The 23,355-nt window shown below is 30.2% G+C and overlaps 1 protein-coding gene across 1 annotated transcript in view; it reads right to left on the bottom strand.

Moving 5' to 3' along the window:
- Positions 1-23,355, bottom strand: part of LOC142329803 (acetylcholine receptor subunit alpha-like) — a 178,605-nt gene that overhangs the window by 108,915 nt on the left and 46,335 nt on the right. Inside the window, exon 3 of the mRNA XM_075374621.1 lies at positions 8,241-8,377. Coding sequence (XP_075230736.1) covers positions 8,241-8,377 — 137 coding nt within the window. The remainder of the gene's footprint in view (positions 1-8,240; positions 8,378-23,355) is intronic.

The raw sequence follows: 23,355 nt of genomic DNA on the forward strand, positions 1-23,355 counted from the left end.
ATTTTCACTATTATTTTTTAATATATTTTTTTAGTGTCCGTAGAGTACCCGTATATCAATAAAAGCTATTACACTTATCAATAACATACTTCAGTGAATGATTTTTTATATAATATACATTTTCCGAACTTTATAATCAAATGGGAGTTTTTTTTGTGTGACAAATTTTGCATTTACAAATCACGACTAATCAACCACTAAACTTAGCAGTAAACTCACTAAAAAAAGCACATGGAGTGGGGGTTTCCAGCGAACATCCTCAATAAAGCGTAAATAGATAAATAAACATAACAAGCATAAACATAATAAATAAGCATAACAAGTTCACGAAAATATATAAAAGGGCGCTAGGTTCCTCAGTAAGGCTTAGTAAACACGTTAATCAAACGTCTGAAACCAAACCAGTTTAAGTGTCACTCAGATATTCCAAGTCCAGCATGTGTTGGCATTTCAGTCGCCGGACATCTTCAAAGTTCACATTACTATCTAATTGCTGTCTGTAAACCAAACCGTTTGAGCTCGTCGCCAGTACAAGGCAATCCAAGATAGGCGAGAATTTCCTCATTCCGAGCGAACCACTGAGCTTCTGCAATGGATCTCGCCAACTTGTTATGAAAACGTTGTATAATCTCAAACATTACTTTTGCCCGTTATGTTACATAGCTGTATGCCATACGTCCAAACCGGTTTTAGTATCATGTTTGTATCAAAAGTTTATTGGACAACGGCAGGTTAAGTTCCTACCTAACAACCAATAAAGACTTATATAGTTGGTGTTAAATTGAAGTTGGCAATAATATTCCTGTTTTTATTTTCTTATAAAAAAAAAATCAGTTAAAAATACTTTAAAAGTAAATAAAACGGAATATGCGTTCAGTTCTTTTAAATTTAAATACAAAAAATATGGTGAAATTAATTTAAATAAGTGATTCTTAACCTTAAGAATCACTTAAAAATCGAGAACTACCTAGTTCTCGATTTTCTTGTGAATTAACCTCATAGTATAACATGGCAACGAACCATACAATTAATATAAACTATTCAAAATATAACAACTAAAAAAATCGTTTTACAAGAAGGGCATTTTTATACATAGTATTTAACATATCATCCAGCTGGTGAGTGGTTAGTAGTCAATTACAGGAACATGTTTATAGATAGAAGTAGGCGATTACTTCCGTAAGGAAAATCAAAGGAAGTACGGTGGAGACCCAGTACGAACACAGATAATTTTAATAATGCTGAGAAGACATATGGTAGTGTAATAGTGGTGAAGTATCATCTATAAAAATCTTTTCACTGACCGAAAAAAAAATGTGGGTGGTATTTGAGAGATACATATAATTCTGTAACAACTGAAATTAAAAATTTTAACCAAAATCTTATGCGTTTTATTGTGTAATATCATATTTTAGTGTGGATGGTTACTTTAAGAACAAGTAAACAGAATTTTAATAATGCAATTTTTATATTATATACATATATTAAAAGTTAGAAAAATTATAGTCAAATATATTCGTAAGCACTTTATTTATACACAAGAATTATATAATAGATTGCACGCGATTTAAAGTATTTATTGTGTATAAAATGATTTATGACATGATGACATAATACTGTGATTTCAGTACACGTTGAAATTCAAGCGTATACGCACACGTGCGTGTATGTAAGAGAGATACAGAGAATGAGAAATGGGTACGACATAAGTTTGATTGCTGTCACGTACAAAGTGACTGAACGATTCCCTTAAGGGATGAGGGAATATCTGTAATGGCGAAAACACTAGGATTAAGATAGTAGGAGGGAATTTAAGAAGGGTTGGTTAAAGAAAGAGAGAGATTGTGTGTGCAGGGATGAAGACACTTTTGAGGAGTGAAGTATAAGTAGTATGAAGTAAGGGACGGAAAGGAAAGTCATGGCAATTAGTAGAGAATTGGATCTTCTTCTCTCTGATGTAAGAGTATATTCCCTTTACACATCATCTCTAATGTTGTGTACATACAATCTTCATCGGTAGGTTATGAACTGTCATATTGAGTGATTTTCTGGGTATGTGTGTGTTTATTGTGTTGCGTGCTTGCGTGCTTGCGTGCTTGCGTGGGTGCATGAATTAGAACGCTCAAGTTTATCCAGGTTTCATATTATTTAAAGTGCTTTCTTTGTCTACTAAAAAAAAATCAATCTCTTTCGGTTGTTAAAAGAATAATTAAATTATCAGCAAATAAAAAAAAAAAAACAGTATTATGAAATTATTAAACTTATTAAACATTAAATTATATAAAATAGAAGAGAGAGATACTGTTTACAAAAAAATAATTTCACATATATCAATTATATACTAATGATGACTGTTTAATAATCGAAACGTGCATCCAATTCTAAATTTTTATTTATTTCATAAATGTCTCATCAGCGTTCCACTTTGATATTTTTTTTACACTTTAGCGTAAATCGTTCTTTGTATTGAAAAGATTAATTTATTAATCTTATTACTTATCTTTATTAATTTATTACAATATATATAGTAACAAGACCGTTATAATGGACCTGAGTAACGGATTCCTACCAATTAAGAAGATAGTAGTAAAAAATATAATAATGGGAGGAATCCAAAAAGGAGCTAAAAGAAACCCTTTTACTAAAGGTAACAGGCCCGTTTAACAATCGTCTTTTGTAATACTGCCCACTGACACATCTAAACAGATGTTGTTCCATGAGAAGAACCGGCGGACGATCATTCTCACGCTTCGAATAGGGTCCGGTTGTTGTGATTACTACGATTATCATTTTTTTATTATTATTATTGTTTGCTGTTGCCATTATTGTCATTATTCTAATTATTATTGTGACTTATTATTGTCGCTTATTATAATTGTCATTATTTTTATTATTGATTTGTCTTGTTTTACTTATGTTCTTTAACTAATAAATTGTAATTACACGAAAACATTTCTAATTGTTAATCTCTCAATATCATGATCTAGCCGCGAACACGCGACAATTTTTTATACATATTTATTTATTTATTTACACAGACTGATATTAAAGTATGGAAACGACTTTATATTTCAAAGCTGAGGGAAACTAGGTGATGGAAATAAGTACGGATCTACATGGTTACAAATTACTGTTTTATGATGTGTTTGAAATTTTTCTTCACCATCTTGGATCCACATATTGAACAAAACTTTATATTTTTTCAAATAGGAAGATGAACATGTGATACATGGTTTATAATGTACATGGTTCATAATGTAAAACATTATGAGAAAAACCATAGCGAAAACCATTTCTTTATAAATGCCTTCGTTTTTTAGTTATAGGCAATCAAATTTAGAAAAACGAAAAATCGCGATTGTAATAACATGATAAAATGCCTCGTAGTTACTTGTTTTTCATATTACTTACAGAATTAGCTTCAGTAACAGTATTTAAACAGGTAATATTGGAATTAATTGCCAAACACTGATAATAACAGCCTTCACAATAAGAAATAACACTATTATTAATAATACAAAACTAGTAATATCTGCATTACTACTATAAAGGAAATCATAAAAAAGTAAAAACTCACTTATACTGGTTAAAAATGTTAATTTCGATCTATCGGTATAAAATATTCAGTTTTTATTATTGAATTATTTGGTGAATAATAAAAATAAAAAATAAACAATCATAGAGGAAAAAGAAAGATAACGTAAAGAAATATATCTCAAGAAAACGACAAGAAGATGAATACGAAGGGGAAGAAAATGTTAAAAACAAGGAAATAATAAAAAAGTTAAGAGATGATAAATATAAAGAGGAACAAAATGTTAAAATCGAAGAAAGAATAAAAAGATTAAGAGAAAATGATAAATGTAAAGAGGAAAAAAACGTTAAGTACAAGGAAAGAATAAAAAGATTAAGAGAGGATGGTGAATATAAAGAATGAGAAAGTTTGAAAACTGGAGAACTTGTACGCTAGTTAAGATCAAAAGAATTATATCAAACCAAAGAGCGATTAAATGATTGGCAACGAAAAACAAATAAAAGAAATGATGATCAACTCCAACTTAGGGAGATTATTGTCCTACAATATCAGAGGAGTAATGTAATAAAAGATAAGAATATTTTGCAATCTATTAAAGATCGAGCATCTATGCCATGTTCTCGTGAGGGTCTATTTTTCAGTCAGTCTGTAGTTAACTTTAATGTAGATAAATTTAAACAAAAATTCCAGAATAATTAAATAAAATTAAACAGAAATTAAACTAGAAAATTCAAAAATAATACGATTCTAAATTATAATTTTCAATTGATATTAAATAATCAGATGTGTATATGTATATTACATATACACATTTTTAAAAGTAAATAAAATTTTACTTCACTAATAATTGCTAATTTTTTTTGTCATTATTGAATTATTATTTATTGTAAATTTTTTTTACAATCACGGATTAATAATTAAATCAATATATTTAAATTTAAAAAAAGTTTAAAAATAAATAAAAAAAAAAAAAAAGAGATAAAGTCTGATTCGAAACGATGTACCTTCCCTTGTAAGATCCAAATATTTTATTAAATAAAATTTTATTTGGCTATAACTCTGGAATCAATGAAAATAATTACCACTTATGATATATCGTTGAAAAGCTCTCAATGAAGTTCTTATTGTTGCAATTAAGAAAAAATTCAAAATCCAAATTTTGATTTTGGAAACTTTTGGTTCAGTCCATTGCAATAAAACGGGGAGATGTACAACTAGATGTTATAACAGTTCTAAATCCAAAATTTCAACATCCTACAGCAATTCGTTTTTGAGTTATGCGAGATAGATACGTACGTACGTACGGACATCACGTCGAAACTATTCAAAATGGATTCAGGGATGGTCAAAATGGATATTTCCGTTGAAATCTGAAAACCGAAATTTTTCGCGATCACAATATTTCCTTTACATCGTACAGGGAAGAAAAATAAACAATACTTCTTTTCTAATAATGTCAAAAAGGACAGACATGAGGAAAACGCACTTAAATTGTATGAAGTCTGACTCTGACTTATCAACCACAGCTCAAACTACTTAAACTAGATAGGTTTATTTTCGACAGTACATTGTTTTTATAATGTAGGAATTCACTAAATAAGGATTTTGGATAACTATTAGGACGGAAAACGATGCAAATTATTAAAATGAAAATTGTATATCTCACGAATCAAACTTGTTACTGTCGTGAGTATTGATATTTTGACTCATTTTAAAAAGAAACTGAGATGCGTTTTACAGTTTTTCAAAAATCTAATTTGGGGAGGGGCAAAGGATTAGTAAAGCCTTTCATGAAAATTTTATATCTCAGGAACCGAAGATGTTAAGTCATGAAGAATATTATTTAAACACTCTGAAAACTAAAAGGCTCTTATTACACCATTTTTCAAAAAGTCTAATTTGGAAGGTAAGGAAGGGGTGTCAAAATTTTGTAAGAAAATTCTAATTTGAAAAATCTTTCTATGAAAATTTTTATTGTATTCTTGGAGACAATTCTAGCACTTTATCCATCGTTTTTCGTTCAATTCGATGTTAGATATTACTTTCTCACTCAACTTATTTTTGCTTGCACCGAAAAGTTTATTTTATTACATGCTCGTTGTTTTCTCTTTGGTAATGTTTTCAGTGACTGTTTAGTTTAACGATGAAATTCAAAATCGTAAATGTATACATAAGCGAATGAAAATAAATTATATTAGATATATCACATGCTGTACCATCTATTGATGAATTAAAAAACTACGAAATCGTACGATAAAAGATAACTTGTAGTAAATTTAATTTTGTATATACATGATGAATTTTTTTTTAAATTTATTAAATCGAAAATATAATGCTAACCGATTGTGACCAAGGGGATTTGGTGTTTATTCCGAATATAACTCTTGTACCATCAGAATATAATTTTCAGTTTAAACGACTTCAGTTTTCCCTTCAGCTGTATTTCCTCATGACCATCAACAAATCCCTGGAAAGAGTCTAAAGGTGGTGGGCACCTAGAGCAAAAGGTAGCAGGAAAAGGTACAAGAAAAGTCTGTAAGTGGTGGTTGACCTACAGGAAGATTGTTTCTTTCATATACACTTTTACGTGGCCTGTTCCAGGGAAAGCTCATCTAACACTCTGGTCAATCTCATCGATGAAAGTAAAACTGCTAATTTTATAAAGTTGTAAACTGTTATATTATATATATATATATATATATATATATATATATAATATATATAATTATGCTTATATAATATATATATATTATATAATAGTTTATAAAGAAGTGGTTAAATAATTTTTTTTAAAATATTTTCTACTAGCCTAAAAGAAAACATTGCTCGCAAAGGTGATCAACAAAGTTCGCAGTGTATGAATACTCCCAGGAAGACCAAAATTTCCGCCAGAGTAAAAACAAATCAATTTTCCAACATGCCCACTAAACTTCTTTATTTTCTGTTTAGCTTCCGGAACTACCGTAAGGTATTACTTCAGAGGATGAATGAAGATGATATGTATGAATGTAAATGAGGTGTAATCTTGTACAATCTCAGGTCGACCATTCCTAAGACATACGGTTAAGTGAAATTCTACCATCAAAGAATACAGGTATCCACGACTAGACCAGCCCGCCGAGCTGGTCTAGTAGTTAACTCGTCATCGCAAATCAGCAGATTTCAAAGTCGAGAATTCTTCCTAGTGAAGGCAATTACTTTTATACGGATTTGGATACTAGAACGTGGATACCGGTGTTCTTTGGTGGTTGGGTTTCAATTGACCACACATCTCAGGAATGGTCGAACTGAGAATATACAAGCCTACACTTAATTTACATTCATACTACATACCATCCTCTGAAGTAATATAACTTATGGTGGTTCTGGAGGCTAAAACAGAAAAAGAGAGATAGAGGATTACAGTAGATGTACTTCAGTGACACACTAGCGCTCCTTGTGGCGAATGTAAATTAAGTGTAGGCTTGTATATTCTCAGTTCGACCATTCCTGAGATGTGTGGTCAATTGAAACCCAACCGCTAAAGATCATCGGTATCCACGATCTAGTATTCAAATCCGTATAAAAGTACAAAAGCTGATTTGCAATGATGAGTTAACCACCACTAGACCAGCTCGGTGAGCTGTAGTCGTCTACTATGTTTTAACGTCACAGGTAAGCGGGAAAATTAAATAAATAAATAATATGTAAAGTATAAAAAAGTTAAAGTGGGGCTAGTACATAACACCCTCGCGAATGCAATAAGGTATGCGCGCGCGCTCTAGTTAGAATCATTGAATTAAATAAACAAAAAATATTACAGTTAAATAATATATATATATATATATATATATATATATATATAAATTAAGTTGTGTGCGTATGTGTGTATAAGCTGTGCATCAGAAAAAAACCGCGTGACCGGTGTGTTGTTAGTTTCTTTACTGCCAACTTACGTGAATATAAATTTTCTTTGTACTATACTCATTCACGTTAAGGAAGTTTTGAAATTAATTAACAGTCTAATTATGTAATAATATGAAATAAAAAAAAAAAAAAAAGTAGAAAATTGGTTGTTAAGCATGAACTTCTGATGTCACAGTTATTAATGTGTTATGTTAAAAACTTGCTTCCACCTTGCTTGCAACATTTGTAACTTTCTCTAACATAGAGCTTGGTGAATTTATTAATATACATTGTGCTGTCAAAAAACGCAACATATCGAAGATTGTGAAAGTTAAAATTTTTAAATAAATAAAAAGTATACTGAATAAAGTTAAAAGAAATAAATTAACTGCATGAAATATTAATAAATAAATTATGACATGAACCAAATGATAATAATACAGGAAGATGGGAGATCTTTTACCGTAAAATTTTCTTTTACGCGGTTTTACTGAATATTCCATCAACTGATGCAAGTAAAAATAGATTTTTACATTACCCCGGTTATTTCATACAATTCTTTCATTTCTAATCAAAGTGCACAATTGAAATGAAATTTCAGTGTATGAAGAAAGGAAAATCTTGATTAAACTGTAAAAACATTGAAAGAAGCTAGAAAAAATAATCTAAATCAAAACTGAGCTGGACATAGGAGTATTTAAAAATATAAATAACATATATTATTGAGCCTATAAATAACCTAATATATATATATACATATACGTATGTAAAAAATGAATTTTTAAACACTTTGTTTTATAATAATGAAATATTTACATACCTTATTGATACTAGTATCATAGCGAATATGAGATATTTTCCTAACAATGGAACGACTAATGATGTTGGAGGTATAATCTCCACAACTAATAGGAAGAACACATGGAGACTGATAAGAATTGAGATGGACAGCGTGACCTGTAAAAAAAAGACCAGTTAAAATTAAAGATCAGTTAAAAATTATTATTATTATTATTTTTTTAATAATGTTTTACAATATAAGTATATTATATTACTCGTAATGCACAGTTCGATAATTGTTCTTCTGAAGAGAAGATTAAAACTTCTGTCTGGCTGACAATACGTAAATTGGTGATGTTAGCTGGACTAACCGATAAAATTGCGCCAAAATATGGGTATTAATATCCGATTTTAAATTGCCTTCAAGCCTCTAATTAATTTTAATCCTGTAGTAGCACAGCAAAACTAATAAGTAATTAACGAAAATGATAATTACTTGTTCAACAGACTGGTTAAAATTTATTAACCAACTTTTAAAAATTAGTGCATTTTTATTAATGCACATGTACTGGAACTTTAGAATAATGTAAAAATACTGTTTTTAATTTTTTGGTAGAGTTATCATCTAATAACGATCTCAAATTATCTATCTAATAATCTGTTTTCCTCGTTATCGGACTTCCGTTTAGATTTTAAAAACGTTTTTGAAAATATTAATAGTTTTATTATGATTCTAACATATTTTGTAATTCTGAATCATGGAGTTTTAAAAATTTTAACAAAATGTAAAAAATATACAGTAAAATTTGGTTATAACGAGATTCAAGGAGCTGATCAAATATGCTCATAACAGACGAGTGCTCGGTACTTCCGAGTTGCCATCTTGTTACCGTAAAGTTTTACGTGTTCATTATCTATTATAATACAAAAATATACTGCATACCTAACAAGAAGCTGTTTTAAAATAAAATATCGATGTGTTTCTTGTTGTAGACTAACAAAAAAATTTAGATGTAATACAATTTTTAGACGCTAATACGTTTTGTATTACCAAAACCAAAAGTGTTAGCGTTTAACGAATTAACAAAAAAAAAAAAAAAATACAAAAAAAAACATGGTAATAAGTCAGTTGTAAAACTTACTAAAATCATCAAGGAAAGTAACAAATGAACATCACACAAAAATATCTATGTCAAACGTTTTTACGTACAAACTACATTTATTACATCTAAAAAATCATTCTATATTTTCTTCATTCTAACAGAAAACGTCGCATAAAAAAGAATTAGCCTTAAAATAATCGTTTATTTCTGTTTTTTTAATAATCTTATACCTGTAATCATCAAAACAGTTTTATAGTTTATTCAAATACTCCGTAAATTCATCATTTACATTATTAGTCTCGCTAAACTCCGTTAATTTCTTAAAACATTCTTTGGCGTCAATTATTAATACGACTGGGAAAGCAGTAGATCGATCTGCGTTTTCAGTTTCAGCTTCGCTATCACCTAAACGACTATGAGTTACCTCAGTAATAATGTCTTCATCAGTCAGAATGTATGTAGTATGTATGTCGCCATCGGCTGTTGCGTAGTCATCTATTGAGTATTCTTTAAAGGCTGATTTTTTTTTGTCGAGTTAAAGAGTTTGAATCCATTCTGAGAGTGGTATATCGTCTTCATCATGGTAATCTTCCGTCGAAATATGGCAATAAACACTAAAATGAAAACGCATTCAGTGACGTACATGCAATATTACTGTACTGTATTTGGCTACTGGTATCCGATCGATCACTTTATTATTTTTATAACACAATATTTTTTGTTTAACTGATTCCACGGTTCATACTGTATTTTTAAACTGAAATTAATAATTTATCATATTTTCAATGTTAATCATAATTTTCAGTTTAAAAATACATTAAAAAGTTAAAAAAAGGTGATGAAGTCGGATTTGAATCAATGTGCCTTCCCCTTGTAAGATTCAAGTATTTCATTAATTAAAGTCTTACTGGGCTATAACTCTGGAACCAATGAAAATAAGTACCACTTACGATATATCGTTGAAAAACTCTCAATGAGGGCTTATTACAGCAGTTAAGAAAAAGTCTTTTTTTTTTTTTTAGTAAGACTTTTTTGATTTTGGGGAGGTGCACAACTAGATGTTACAACAGTCCTAAATCCAGAATTTCAACATCTTATGCTAATCGTTTTTGAGTTATACGAGATATATACGTACATACACGTACGCACATACGTACTTACGTATAGACGTCACGCCCAAAATAATAAAAATGTATTCAGGGATGGTCAAAATTTATATTTACGTTGAAATCTGAAAACCGAAATTTTTTGCGATAACAATACTACCTTTTTTACTTCGTACAAGGAAGTAAAAAATTAAATTTTATAAATTTAAAAAAAAGCATTAATTACAAAAATATGAACAAAACTAAAAAAAAATCATCCTATCAGTAAGGAAATTAATCAAACAGTACAGTAATAAAATTAGTACACGTTGTTGGAGTGGATTGAGAACAACACATTTTGAGTATTCTAAAAAAAAACTATAGGAAAGTTTTGTTTTTATAGTGTTTTCTCGTGAGAAAAAGCTATCTAAGGTCTGGTAAGGCGTAAAGTCTTGGAACTTGGATGGTCTATAAAACGTAATGAGGGGATCAAACAACCTAGACGCATTATAAAATCCAATTGTCCTTTCTTACATACACTGTCTATCTCTCTCTTTCTCTCTCTCACTCTCTTACTATACTCCTCACTTTAGTTTTGAATGGATTTTTTAAAAAGAAGTAAATAAACGAAAAAAATAATTCAGTATGTAGAGCTTATTCATTTATATTTTTCTTCATAATTAAAAAATGAACATACCTTTTTTGTCTCAAATCCTTGTTACTTTCTTGGCCGATACAGCCAGAACAGTTATTTTAAACGGGAAATTATGGTGATCCAAGTCAAAAATTGGATTCAGGTTTTTGTAAATCATTACTTTTTAAGGTACAAATAACTCATCTAGATTAAATAACAAACTAAACTAAAAACCGTATCTGTGCATGATTAAAGAAATGTAGTATAAAATTAAATAGAATAAATGGAAGCCGTCAGATTCGTCATGAGAACAAGTGACTGTCCCAAGTGTGAACTTGGACGATGTTTTGATCCCACAATCAGAACGTTTACGAAACCTTGGATTGCAACTAGATCGGTATTTGATCTGGAAATATCACGTGAGGGAGAAAAAACAACTGAACGCGAAATATAGGGAAATTCATTGGCTACTGAGGAGAAATTCACACCTCACATTATTTAATAAAATTCTATTATAAAAAGTTGTCCTACGACCAATCGGGACATATGTTGTGGAATTGTGGGGATAAGTAAAAGTAACGTCGATGTCATTCAATGTTTCCAAAACAAGGTCATGAGGATAATTGCGGAGGTACCATGGTTCGTGAGATAATGAAACAGTTCAGTTTTAAACACCAATGGCGTTTAGAAAATCATTTCAACCACTTAGCAATCAATCTTTTTGATAAAAGTGAGGACTTCCGAAGGTAGAAATGTCTGCACGTGCTATAGTTGGGGAATACTGGATTGCAATTATTATCACTGATACATTTATTATTATTTTTGTTTACTTCTTTATTATTTACTTATTTTTTTAAGTTTTTGGGGCATCGACTGCTATGGTTTATTAGCCCCTTCCACATCAAAAAAGGAAAAAGAAAAAACATATTTTTCCCTCCCGGTAAAACACACGAGCGACATAGTCTTGTCAACAGAATCATCTAAAAAACAGATTTATCATGGGATTAGAACCCTAAAAGAAACACGAAATGGCAAGGTAATAAATGGTTCTTACCACTTATAAACAAAACCATTTCTTACGAAAGTTCGTCAAACCACATTTACATCAAGTAAACACTGTCCAAATCACCGTATACAATATTTTAAAAAAGAAACGCTAATATAAAACAAAAGTGTTAAACACGTAATGAAAAGGATGTAAGGGTCCTTACAACTTAATATCTCACATCAATTGTAATAGAAAATGTTCAATGAACGTCAAAAACACATCTTAAAATTCTTAAGTTAAAAAAAAACCTATATTAAAATAAATTCTTAACAGAAACAAAATCAAACTCTTCTAAAGTTCTTTCACTTCGGTTTCCCTTTCGGCCATCCTTTTTTGCTTCTTTTTTTCATCTTCCTAACGGCCTTGATGTCGATATCCATGGAATCTGAGGTCTCGGAGATGGAGTCTTCAGTTTCTCCGCCGTAAGTCTCGGAGGATCTCCTGCTGTAGGCATCGGATGACGCCGGCTCCGATGGCGCTCTCAGAGAAGTACATCGCAGTACAGACTTGATGTACTCACCGCTAAAACATGTGGGGTGGCTGAGTGTCTTGCCCTCTCAGTTAATCGCCTCCGTGCTTTCGGAGGCTCCATTGTTGGTTGTTTAAAATTTTCCTTAAAGAAAGTGTGGAATGAAGTGGTTTCTAATTGATTTCATTATTGAGCTAAAAATGTATTGTAGATAAATTTTTGGTTCGGTTTGCTCTGGTTTATAGACAGATTTGGTTCGGTAATTTTGATGTTTAATTTTTTTTTTTTTTTAAATTTAAGCTTTAAATTTCCCAAATTTCAAATAAAAAGTTTTTTGATTTTAGGAAATTTTCTTTACTCTTTGGGAAATATTTAAGAAGAATTTATTTATAAAAACGTAATCCCTTTTGCAAAAAAAGTAATTTAAAAGAGAACTGTTAAAAAATAATTAAAAAATAAAGTATAAAAATTTCATGAAACTAATGAAAAAGATTGCTTTTCATTTTTGGTTCGGTACATAATATAGATGCCAAAGCTAATTTAATTTTAATAGACCGTTAAGTAATTAAGAAAAATACAACAGAAAAATGCTAACCGAAATATAGAAAACATTCGGTTTTTCAAGTAATACTCACTATTTTTACCGTAGGGGTTCATTGAATATAAACATTATTAATCTCAGTGAAAGCAACTCTGATTGCTACTTATAACACTTCGGATAGTTTACATATGACAAAGTCATTAGAAATACAAAAACACATTATGTAAAGCAAAAAATTAATACATATCTTCTATTGACAAATAAATTACATTATACACATAGTCACCATACACGATAGGGGAAGGTCCAAAATATATTTTATATAATTTATATATAGTGCTTATAAAAAAAAAAAAAACAACAAACACGTAAAAATTAATTAAATTAGAAATTATAAAATTATATTGAAAGACATCATGAAAAAATTTGGTAGTCTATTTATTATAAGGAGATATTGTATTAATGACGTCATACTAATAAAATCAAGTTTACTTCTCCAAATAGTGGGTTCGTCAGTTGGTTTTGTCATGTAGTTTATAACTTAAACTATTGACTCTACACAACAACTACAGTGAACTTAATTAGTAACTTGCTGAACGTTAAGTTACCATCTATAAAGTAGACAGTTACACAAAAAAAATTACAAATTAATTTAGAAGGCATATTTTAAAATTTTGTATAGGTTTATTTGTAAATTTTAACAAAATAATTTAGGAAAATAGATTTATTGATAGGAAACCAAAGAGATCTTTTCATAACATTAAAAATTAATAAGGAAAAAACTGTGATTGATGGCTGTACTTTTAGTTTTGTAAACTCGGTTTTTTCAGTACAGTTTAAAGAAAATAGTAATAAATTTCGTAACCTAAGGTGTGAAAAGAATTAGAAAGGGAAAGTAAAAATATTAGGAATATTTACGTCGTTTTTCTTTAATTTGTTTTTAGTTGAATTTTCAAAAATATCTCCAAATGTCATTAACAGATCTCCATTCTTTTATTTCCGTTATTTATTTATTTTTTCAATTATTTTATTTGGATTATTATCATACTTCATTTAAATTAAATTATTTAACAGAATTTATTGATTACAAGTCATATCACATAGTAATAACAACACGCTTTTACCGTTGTTAAAAAAGTTTATACAAGTCCATTGGTTGCCTCATAAAAAATACTAACTAAAAGCAATTCATCCAAATTTTGTTAAGTATACGAATGTATACTTAAAATACTATATGTATACTTAAAATACTTCTACGAATGTATCCATTAGAAGATACGGACGTGTGAACGGATCTCTTAATGGAAAAAATTTCTGCGGATCGTTACATTGAACACTAACATCCTACTTTCTAGGCAAGAAGAACTAGGAATTATGGAAATTTCCAATTCTCTGGATAATATTGATATGGGAAACTCACTTTACAGACCGGAATTACCTCAAGCTTCAAGGTTTCTTTATGTATGTAACGAATCACCCAGATGGGAGTACCCATGGAGGAACCGCGATTCTGGTTAGGAATTCTCTGAGGCATCACCAGCTTTCGGGCTTCTGCGCTTATCAGATTCAGGCAACTACAATTGAAGTTACAGACTGGTTGGGACCTACCAGACTGTGCACGATGTACTGTCCTCCTCGCCATACTGTAACTGAAGTTGTTTTCCGAATACTTTGAAACTCTAGGTTTATCGCTGGAGGAGACTGGAACGCGAAAGAACCGTTGTGGGGTTTGCGGCTGACAACCAGCAGGAGAAAAATGCTAAGGAGGTGTGTTCAGAATCTATGCCTGAGCGTAGTTTTGGGATTCCAGCCGACATTCTGGCCTACGGACCTAACGAAGATCCCGGATTTACTTTAGGTATATTATCTGCATACACTCTGGTAGAAAATAGCTATGATTCAACGTCGGTCCATTCGCCCGTCTTAAATTAGCACGACGGTGCTGAGGAGGAAAAGGAGGAATATATTGCACGAACGAACAGATTGGGTTTCTTATCGGGACTGGATCGAAGAGAAACTGACTGACCCATTTCCGCTCGATACCCCTCAGGATATTGATTACGCGACATACCTTCTAACGTCAACCATGCAGGAAGATGTGTGGCGGTCTACACCTGAAGATGTTCATTCGGCCAAAGACAATACCTATACGAGGGATGTGGTAGATCTAATTGTCTCAAAGCGGCGTCTTGGGTGAAATTGGCAGCGAATTAGTAGGCCTAAAGACAGGACTCTTCTTAATAGAGCGGCGAGGAGGGTGAGGAGGTTGTTGAAGACTATCAGAGACGAAAGGAGTATATCGGAAATTTTTTTCACTTGAATGGAGACGGATGTACCTTATGGAAAATCTACGAAGGGACCTTTCAGCCCTGGAGGATTGCATCGTCGCCTTATTTGCCGATGACACTGCTATCCTGTTCGTTAATGAAGATCCTGGGCTAGCATCACGGGAGCTACAAATGGTATTAGACCGTGTCAGCGCGTACCAGAAAAAATGGAGGATTAAAGGTAATCAAGATAAATCGAAGCATGTCACATTCGCCATGCGGATGGGTGACTTTTCGAGAGGAGTTTTGATCACACAAACGGAGACTGTGCGGTATCTAGGAATTCAACTGGATCGGAGTTTGACCTGGAAGTGTCACGTGAGGATGAAGAGAAAGTAACGAAACGCAAGGTATAAAGAGCTAACTTGGCTGCTACGTACAAACTCAGGCCTCAAGTTATCCAACAAGATATTAATTTACCAGAATATCCTGCGAACCAATCTGGACGTACGGTGTGGAATTGTGGGAAACAGATAGTACTAGTAACATGGAAATTATACAACGCTTCCAAAAGGAAGTAATGAGGGTAATTGCTGAAACACCATGATTCACACGGAATGATGAAATTCACAGTTATCTAGAGCATCCATCGGTTCGTGAGGTTGCACGTCAGCGCAGTGTTAAATACCAACAGAGCCTTGAAAATCACGTCAACCACTTTGCAGTTAATCTACTCGATAACAGCAGGGACGTCCGACGGTTGAAACATCTCCATGTACTCGACTTAGGGCATGACTGTCTGAAATTTGACAACGCCAAATCTAGTAGTATTGCTTTTATTTTTCTTTGTTTTTTATTTTTATACTTTATTAGTAACGTTTGGTTTCTGTGGACTATGAGATGTTGAAATATATATATTTTTTTTAAGATTTAAGACTGGACTTGGAATTCCGTATTGAACTTTAAGATTATTTGTAACTATTTTTGTGAACTACTTATTATGGAAAACCCCCTTATCACGTGCTACTTGTCAAGAGACTTATTTATGGCTCCTCTTGGGAAGCCGATTATAATTATACTAGTTGTAGAACGAAAAAAAAATTGTTATAAGTGGTTTATGGTCATGTAAACTTATTATTATTTAACATATAAATGTCCTGTACAGCTATATAGACATACAACCTTACAATAAAAAAAACAACAATTTTCCGTTTTTTTTTGTAAATTTAAATTTATGCTCAGTAAGTTGTACTCAGTAGATTAATTTATATTAATTCCTATTTTAAATTTTTTATAATAACTTTAAAACAACACAAAAAGTTAAAAAAAGGAGAGTAATATTTAGTCATTATAGGCTATCTATAACCCACCGGGTTGGTCTAGCGATGAACGCGTCTTCCCAAATCAGCTGATTTGGAAATCAAGAGTTCCATCGTTCAAGTCCTAGTACAGTGAGTCAGTTATTTTTACACGGATATGAATACTAGATCGTGGAACCAGTGTTCTTTGGTGGTTGTATCTCAACTAACCACACATCTCAGGAATAGTCGAAGTTAGATTGTACATGACTACACTTCATTTAGACTCCTACATATCATCCTCTGAAGTATTATCTGAAAGGTAATTACCGGAGGTTAAACAGGGAAAAGAAAGAAGGATAATTTCTATAATGGTTATTTGTATAGAGGATTATAAAGTTTGCACTGCAAAGGGAAAGCAATAAAACTAGTATTTGTAACTAAAAATTATTAATGCTTTACTTTAAAATCCCTTGAACACTTTTTCTCAGAAAAAATTCAGGAAATTTACTGAATGGACATGCAATCCCTTTCATAATTTCGAAACGGTGGCTACATATTGAACGCTGCTATTAAATATTATTTGTGGTGGCTGGCATGATAAATGTAGTAGTCAGAATCCTCTTTTATAAAAACAATTTCTATGTAACACTGTAAGCTTTTTAAAAAATAAATGTAAATAACTTTTTTTATGAATTAAAAGTAAAAATAAATCTATTTACCAATACAAAAAAAAAAAAAATTAAACTGTTTTAAATTACATGAAATAAACTAATTATAAAAATAAATTAATAATGTTAAATATAAAGTAACCAATTAGAATATATATAAAAAAAAAAAAACGATGAAAATTTGTTATAGGCAATACTTTTCTTTTTAAAGGTGTTACATTTCAAATAGGCTTTTCATGAAATGATTTTATCATAAAGTGAACTCATTTTATCATTTTACCAAGCAATAAAATCCACTCTGTTTGTGAAATAGCCCTGCAGTGAAATAAGCACAGTTCATAGTATTTTAAATTACGTTGCTCTCTGTTCGACCAGTTCCATTTCAAACACAAAGTAGAAAAAAAGAGAGCAAAAACACAGCTTTTGTCTTTGTTATTACAATCTTTTTTGAATTCATGTCTGCATAATGAAATCATTAAAATTTATATAAATGCATCAGAAAAAAAAAATAATATAGGTATTTCTAAAATAAATTTTTTAGAAAATTTAACACCTGTTCTTTTGTATATTTATCACAAATGTGACGAATGTTAAACTGCATTGTGTTTTATATAATAAAGCTGGTCTTTTTTGTGTTAAAGGAAATTTTTTCTTTGTTTTTTTTGTTAAAGGAAATTGTTTCGAAGATAATAGTATCATTGTATTTGCAGAAATAATAATATTATTTTTGTATTTAGTAATAATTTATCTTTCTGTTATTCTAATTGTATTACTCTTTGTAGCGTTCTTGTTTCAATGATAATATTATTTATCTTATCTTAATACTCCAAATTTACAGTTGATGATTTTTAAATTAATCTGTAGAATGTGTGCTTATTGTATGATGAGGATTATAAATTGTAAATAATGAATTTTAAAACGAAATATTAACAGAAAAGCGTTATTATTATTAATCATTTTAACAATTATATAGGCACATACATATCGGTAATTCGAATAAACAACCGAATTATATAATTCATCATTGGAAGAAAGTGAACATTTATTATGCAAATACATTTAGATTATGTTATAAATAGCAAACAGATAAGTATTTCAGAATTGGCGAGCGTAAAACACCACAGCTACCTTGTTTAACAAATATTAATTCATTCATCGATTAGATTGACAAGTGAATTTTCAAGATAAATATTAAAATTTCAAATGCCCCTAATAAATTTATGAATTAGGATTAATTATACTGATAATATTTTATGAATTCCAGTTACATATCAAGCAAGAGAATTATGTTGCAGATATTACGTACAGTATTTAAAAACAAGTAACGTCGAAGTGTAATTAATAAGAAATTAATTAATACTACCATATATAATAATATACTTATCTACATGTATATAATTTATGACTATGTCGTAATTAAATGATAAACTTCGCCTTTCTATTTCATATACAAGAATAAACTATGTTAAACAATTATTTTAATAAAATATATAAGGTCCCTTTTTAGGATGAACTGTAGCAGCATTTTTTATAATCTTAATTTTTTTTTGTGTGAAATAGAAGCTGGTGTATCTAGTTTTACTTTCTGGATTTTGTAAGGAAACTATACTATTTCTAAGATTTTAAATGTATATACATTTTTATTTTTTTAATCAATGGATTAGCTGGACTAATCAGTAGGCTAGTACATTGTAAATATGGATCAGCTGCTAACTGGCACGAACGACGCGGGACGGCATCTCCTGGACCTTGTATCACAAGTAGATAATGCGGACCGCTAGTGTATTTAGACAGGGACTCAAGAAAATCATCACGCTAAAAGTTAATTAATGACATAAGAAAGAAGATAAGAACTTTCTCATACCTGAGAAATTGGAATGATAGACACAGAGTCTTCCGTAGGAGACATCCCAGAATTTTGGAATCAACGTGCACCACAATCTCCAAAAAGTCCCCCTGATGAACTGCCGTTATCGAATCGTTTCAATAACCTTCCAATGAGGATATGAACGTTGAGGTAACTCAGAAGAACGCTGTTAAACCTCCACCGATAGTGCTGTGTAGTATCATGGATGTCATGCGATTATATGAGCTTCTTGAAACAGCTGTATGAAAAATTTTTTTTTTTTTTTTTTTTATAGTAATGATCCCTTACGAAGTCAGGTAAACCTCCTCATGATATTATTTCCTACTGACCTATATGTCTTCTACCGATACTATCCAAGTTGTTTCTCCAGAGGCTGTGGCCTATCTTGGAGCGAAAGAAGATTATACCAGATCATCAATTTGGCTTCAGGAGTGAGCATGCTACCATTGAACAGATCCATAGAGTTGTTACCGTCATAACCAGATGCTTGAAGGAGAAGAAATACTGCTTAGCAGCGTTTTTGGATGTTCAGCAGGACTTTGATAAGATCTGGCTGCCTGGTCTACTGTATAAGCTAAAACAGAGCCTCCCTCAGTATTTTACGTAGGGCTGCGGAGTTACTTTGATGGGTGCTTTTCTCAGGTTAAGTTCAATCAGGAATTATCTTGGTTCTTCGATACGAAGTCGGGAATTCCTCTGGATTCTCTTCTATGTTCGATTTTCACATTAGACCTTCCTGGTCCGGATTACGTCGCAGTCACATCGTTTGCAGACGACACGGCAATCCTAGCTGATGATTAAGATCCGAATCAAGTCTCTGCTAAACTACAATCAGAGATAGACGAGATCGGCCCATGGCTGACGAAATGGAAAATGAGGGTGAATCAGAACAAATCCAGCCATGTGAAATTTATGATGAAAAGAGGTGATTGTTCACAGATTCACCTGAATGACATCTATATCTCTCAGCTTAAGGAGTGGTGGTTTCATACCGAAAAACAAACTGCTTTGAAGTAGGAAAGATCTTTTTTTTTAATGTTTTACTTTGAGCAGTTGTTAAAAAAGGTAATGGAGACCACTTTTGAAAATAACTGTGAAAAGCATTAAAGTACCGTTTATTATTTCTTAAAAAAAAAAATTAGGTACAAATGTTCACTCTCTTTCTAGAAAAATACAAAATTCTTTATTTAGAATTATCAATGTATCTTTTATTTGTTAAACAATTTTAAAAAGTCCTTTGTTAATTTATTACCAACATTTAGGGATTATTTTCTTAAAAAATAATTTTACTGGACTGTTTTCCATGAGTATGGAAGCCCCTAAAATGAAAAAAAACTTTTTCTCATGTTTTTAAAACTCAAAACACAAAACAATAGTCCCACTATTACACATTCATTAAGTCCTCCACATGTATAAAAATAATCAATATTTCTTTTTGTATTTATTTAACTATGAATTATAAAATTAGAAAAAAAAAATTTTTACATAAAAATGTGAAAAAAAAGAATTCATAATTTTGTTAATTGTTTTTTAACAAAATATAATTATTTTATTATAAAGATATAAATAACGCTTAAAATGATTAAAAACTTAATTGTATAACTTAATCGGCGTATCTGGGAAATCTACGCAATTCACTGCCGGCTTTTATTATATTTACATTAAGTATGCAAAAGGTTGTTTTTCTGTATAATAATTCAGAAAGAAAGATTTACGCTAAAAGAATACAATTTTTACTGAATCTTATAAGGTCTATTAAGCAGAATTATAGCTAAGAACCTTTTTAAACTGCCTATTAAGAATAAATCTACCTAATTTAATGTATATACCTAACAAATAATTTATTAAACAGAAACTGCGAGTTTTAACTTATTTATTTCGTTATAGGTCATTAAGCAAATATTTTTACTACATAGTTTCTTTAAGAATCCTAAAGAGAAAATATAAAAAATCTCTCGAACACCTTTCTTTCAGCTTGTGAGAAAAATACATTAGTGAGTCAATCTAATTTAGGAAACGATTCGCTTTTTTTATTATACAGATGAATAAGTGTATATAAATTTGTAGCATATTTGTACTCATATTTATTAAAGCGTCAGTTATTGGAGGTTCAGTCATTAGATTGTTAGTGAATTTGTTTCGTTACTAAAAATAAAAAATTGTAAAACCGTTATATAGAATTTTTTAAAGTTATTTAAATAATTCAGCATTTTAAAAATTATTTCCTTTTTCTGATAGTTTAATAGTTGTACAATGACATGAATTTTTTTAATTAAAGCACAGTAAAGGTTCAAAAGAGAACTGTTACCTCTTGATGTATAATTAATATATGATAACGCTTTTCCATGTAAACTTTAATTCTTGATAGTGGGACGATGTGTATTTTCTTGAATATTATGCAAGTTTTAATTTTTAAGATCGTTTATTTCAAAACTCCGTTACGAAATGTGTTAGAATAGAAATGGAATTATTTAAAAAAACCATAATTAAAAAAATCTGATGTGGACATAAGATTTTCTTCGGCAGTTTTTCTCCCACCTCCCATCCTCTGCGAATACATATTATACTATACACTCATATATGCGTATATATATTCTCTCTCTATGCCTTTTTCTCTTTCATTTCTCGTATATATATGCTTAGTATCTTGCGTTACGTTACAGATTTTGATTACGAGTCAGCGATTTTTTTTTTGTCATGTAATTCGTATGTACAAAAAATTCTTATGCGCCTAAAGAAGTTTTCACTTCAAAAATACATTTTAAATATATGTAATAGATAATAGATATACAATAATAGACAAACAATGTTTAAGCTTTCAATATAATAAGCAAAAAAAAATTTAATTTGTTACAAAAATCTTACCGTCCTGACTTCATTTATTAAACTTCTTTTATTAAAAAAAAGAAAAAACAAACCCAATCATCATAAGAATTGTATTATTTCTGTAAATGTGATATGCATTACATATAAATGAAATCGGGCCGGTAAGAGTTTTGTAATTGTATTTCAAATTGAATTTTTTGTTGATAGTCATATCATTCACTTCATACCATATTTTTTCTTCTTTAATAAAACTATTATAATGACATTTACGAATCAAAAATCCGTGATGTAATATTGGGCTTATTACTTTGTAAGTGTAACTCTCGATTTTTATCGTTACGCGCCTAAAGAAGTTTTCACTTCAAAACGTTAAAAGAAGATGATAAATATGAAGCGGAAGAAAACGTTAAGACCAAGGAAAGAATAAAAAATTAAGAGAGGATGAAGAATATAAAGAGAGAGAAAATTTGAAAACTTGAGAACGTGTCCACTAATTAAGATCAGAAGAATTATATCAAACCAAAGAGAGATTAAATGATTGGCAACAAAAAAAAAAAATAAACAACTATGATGATGATCAACTCCGACTTGGAAAAATATTGTCCGACAATAGCAGAGGAATAATGAACTAAAAGATAAGAATTTTTTGCAATTTATTAAAGATCGGGCATTTAAGCCTCAGTGTATATGTTGTTCTTGTGAGGATCTACTTTTCATTCACCTTATAGTTAACTTTAATGTAGATAAAATTAAACAGAATTTCGAGAATAATTATTAAGTTAAACAGAGATTGAACTAAAAATCCAAAAATAATACGATCTAAATTATAATTTTCAATTAATATTAAATAATCAGATGTTTCACCAAATCTATTAGATATACAGATATATAATAATGTCAATTAAATTACATATACACATTTTTAAAAGTACATAAAAGTTTATTTCACTAATAACTTCTGATTTTTTCCTATTTTATTTTATTGTTATTATTGAATAATTATACATTGTAAATATTATTAACAATCAGAGGTTAATAATTTATTAATAAATCAATATATTTAAATTTAAAAAAAAACAAAAAAATTAAAAAAAAAGGAGATGAAGTCTGATTCGAACCGATGATGTGCCTTCCCTTGTAAGAACTAATTATTTCATTAATTAAAATGTTATTTGACTATAACTCTGGAACCAATGAAAATAGGTACCACTTATGATATATCGTTGAAAAGTTCTCAATGAGGGCTTATTACCGCAGTTAAGAAAATATAAATAAATCCAAATATTTTTGGATTTTGGCCTTTTTTGGACACCGTTGGTTCAGTCGATTGCAATCAAAAGGTAAAG

The sequence above is a fragment of the Lycorma delicatula genome, chromosome 9 (assembly GCF_047948215.1).
Source record: "Lycorma delicatula isolate Av1 chromosome 9, ASM4794821v1, whole genome shotgun sequence".
NCBI classification, from domain to species: Eukaryota; Metazoa; Arthropoda; class Insecta; order Hemiptera; family Fulgoridae; genus Lycorma; species Lycorma delicatula.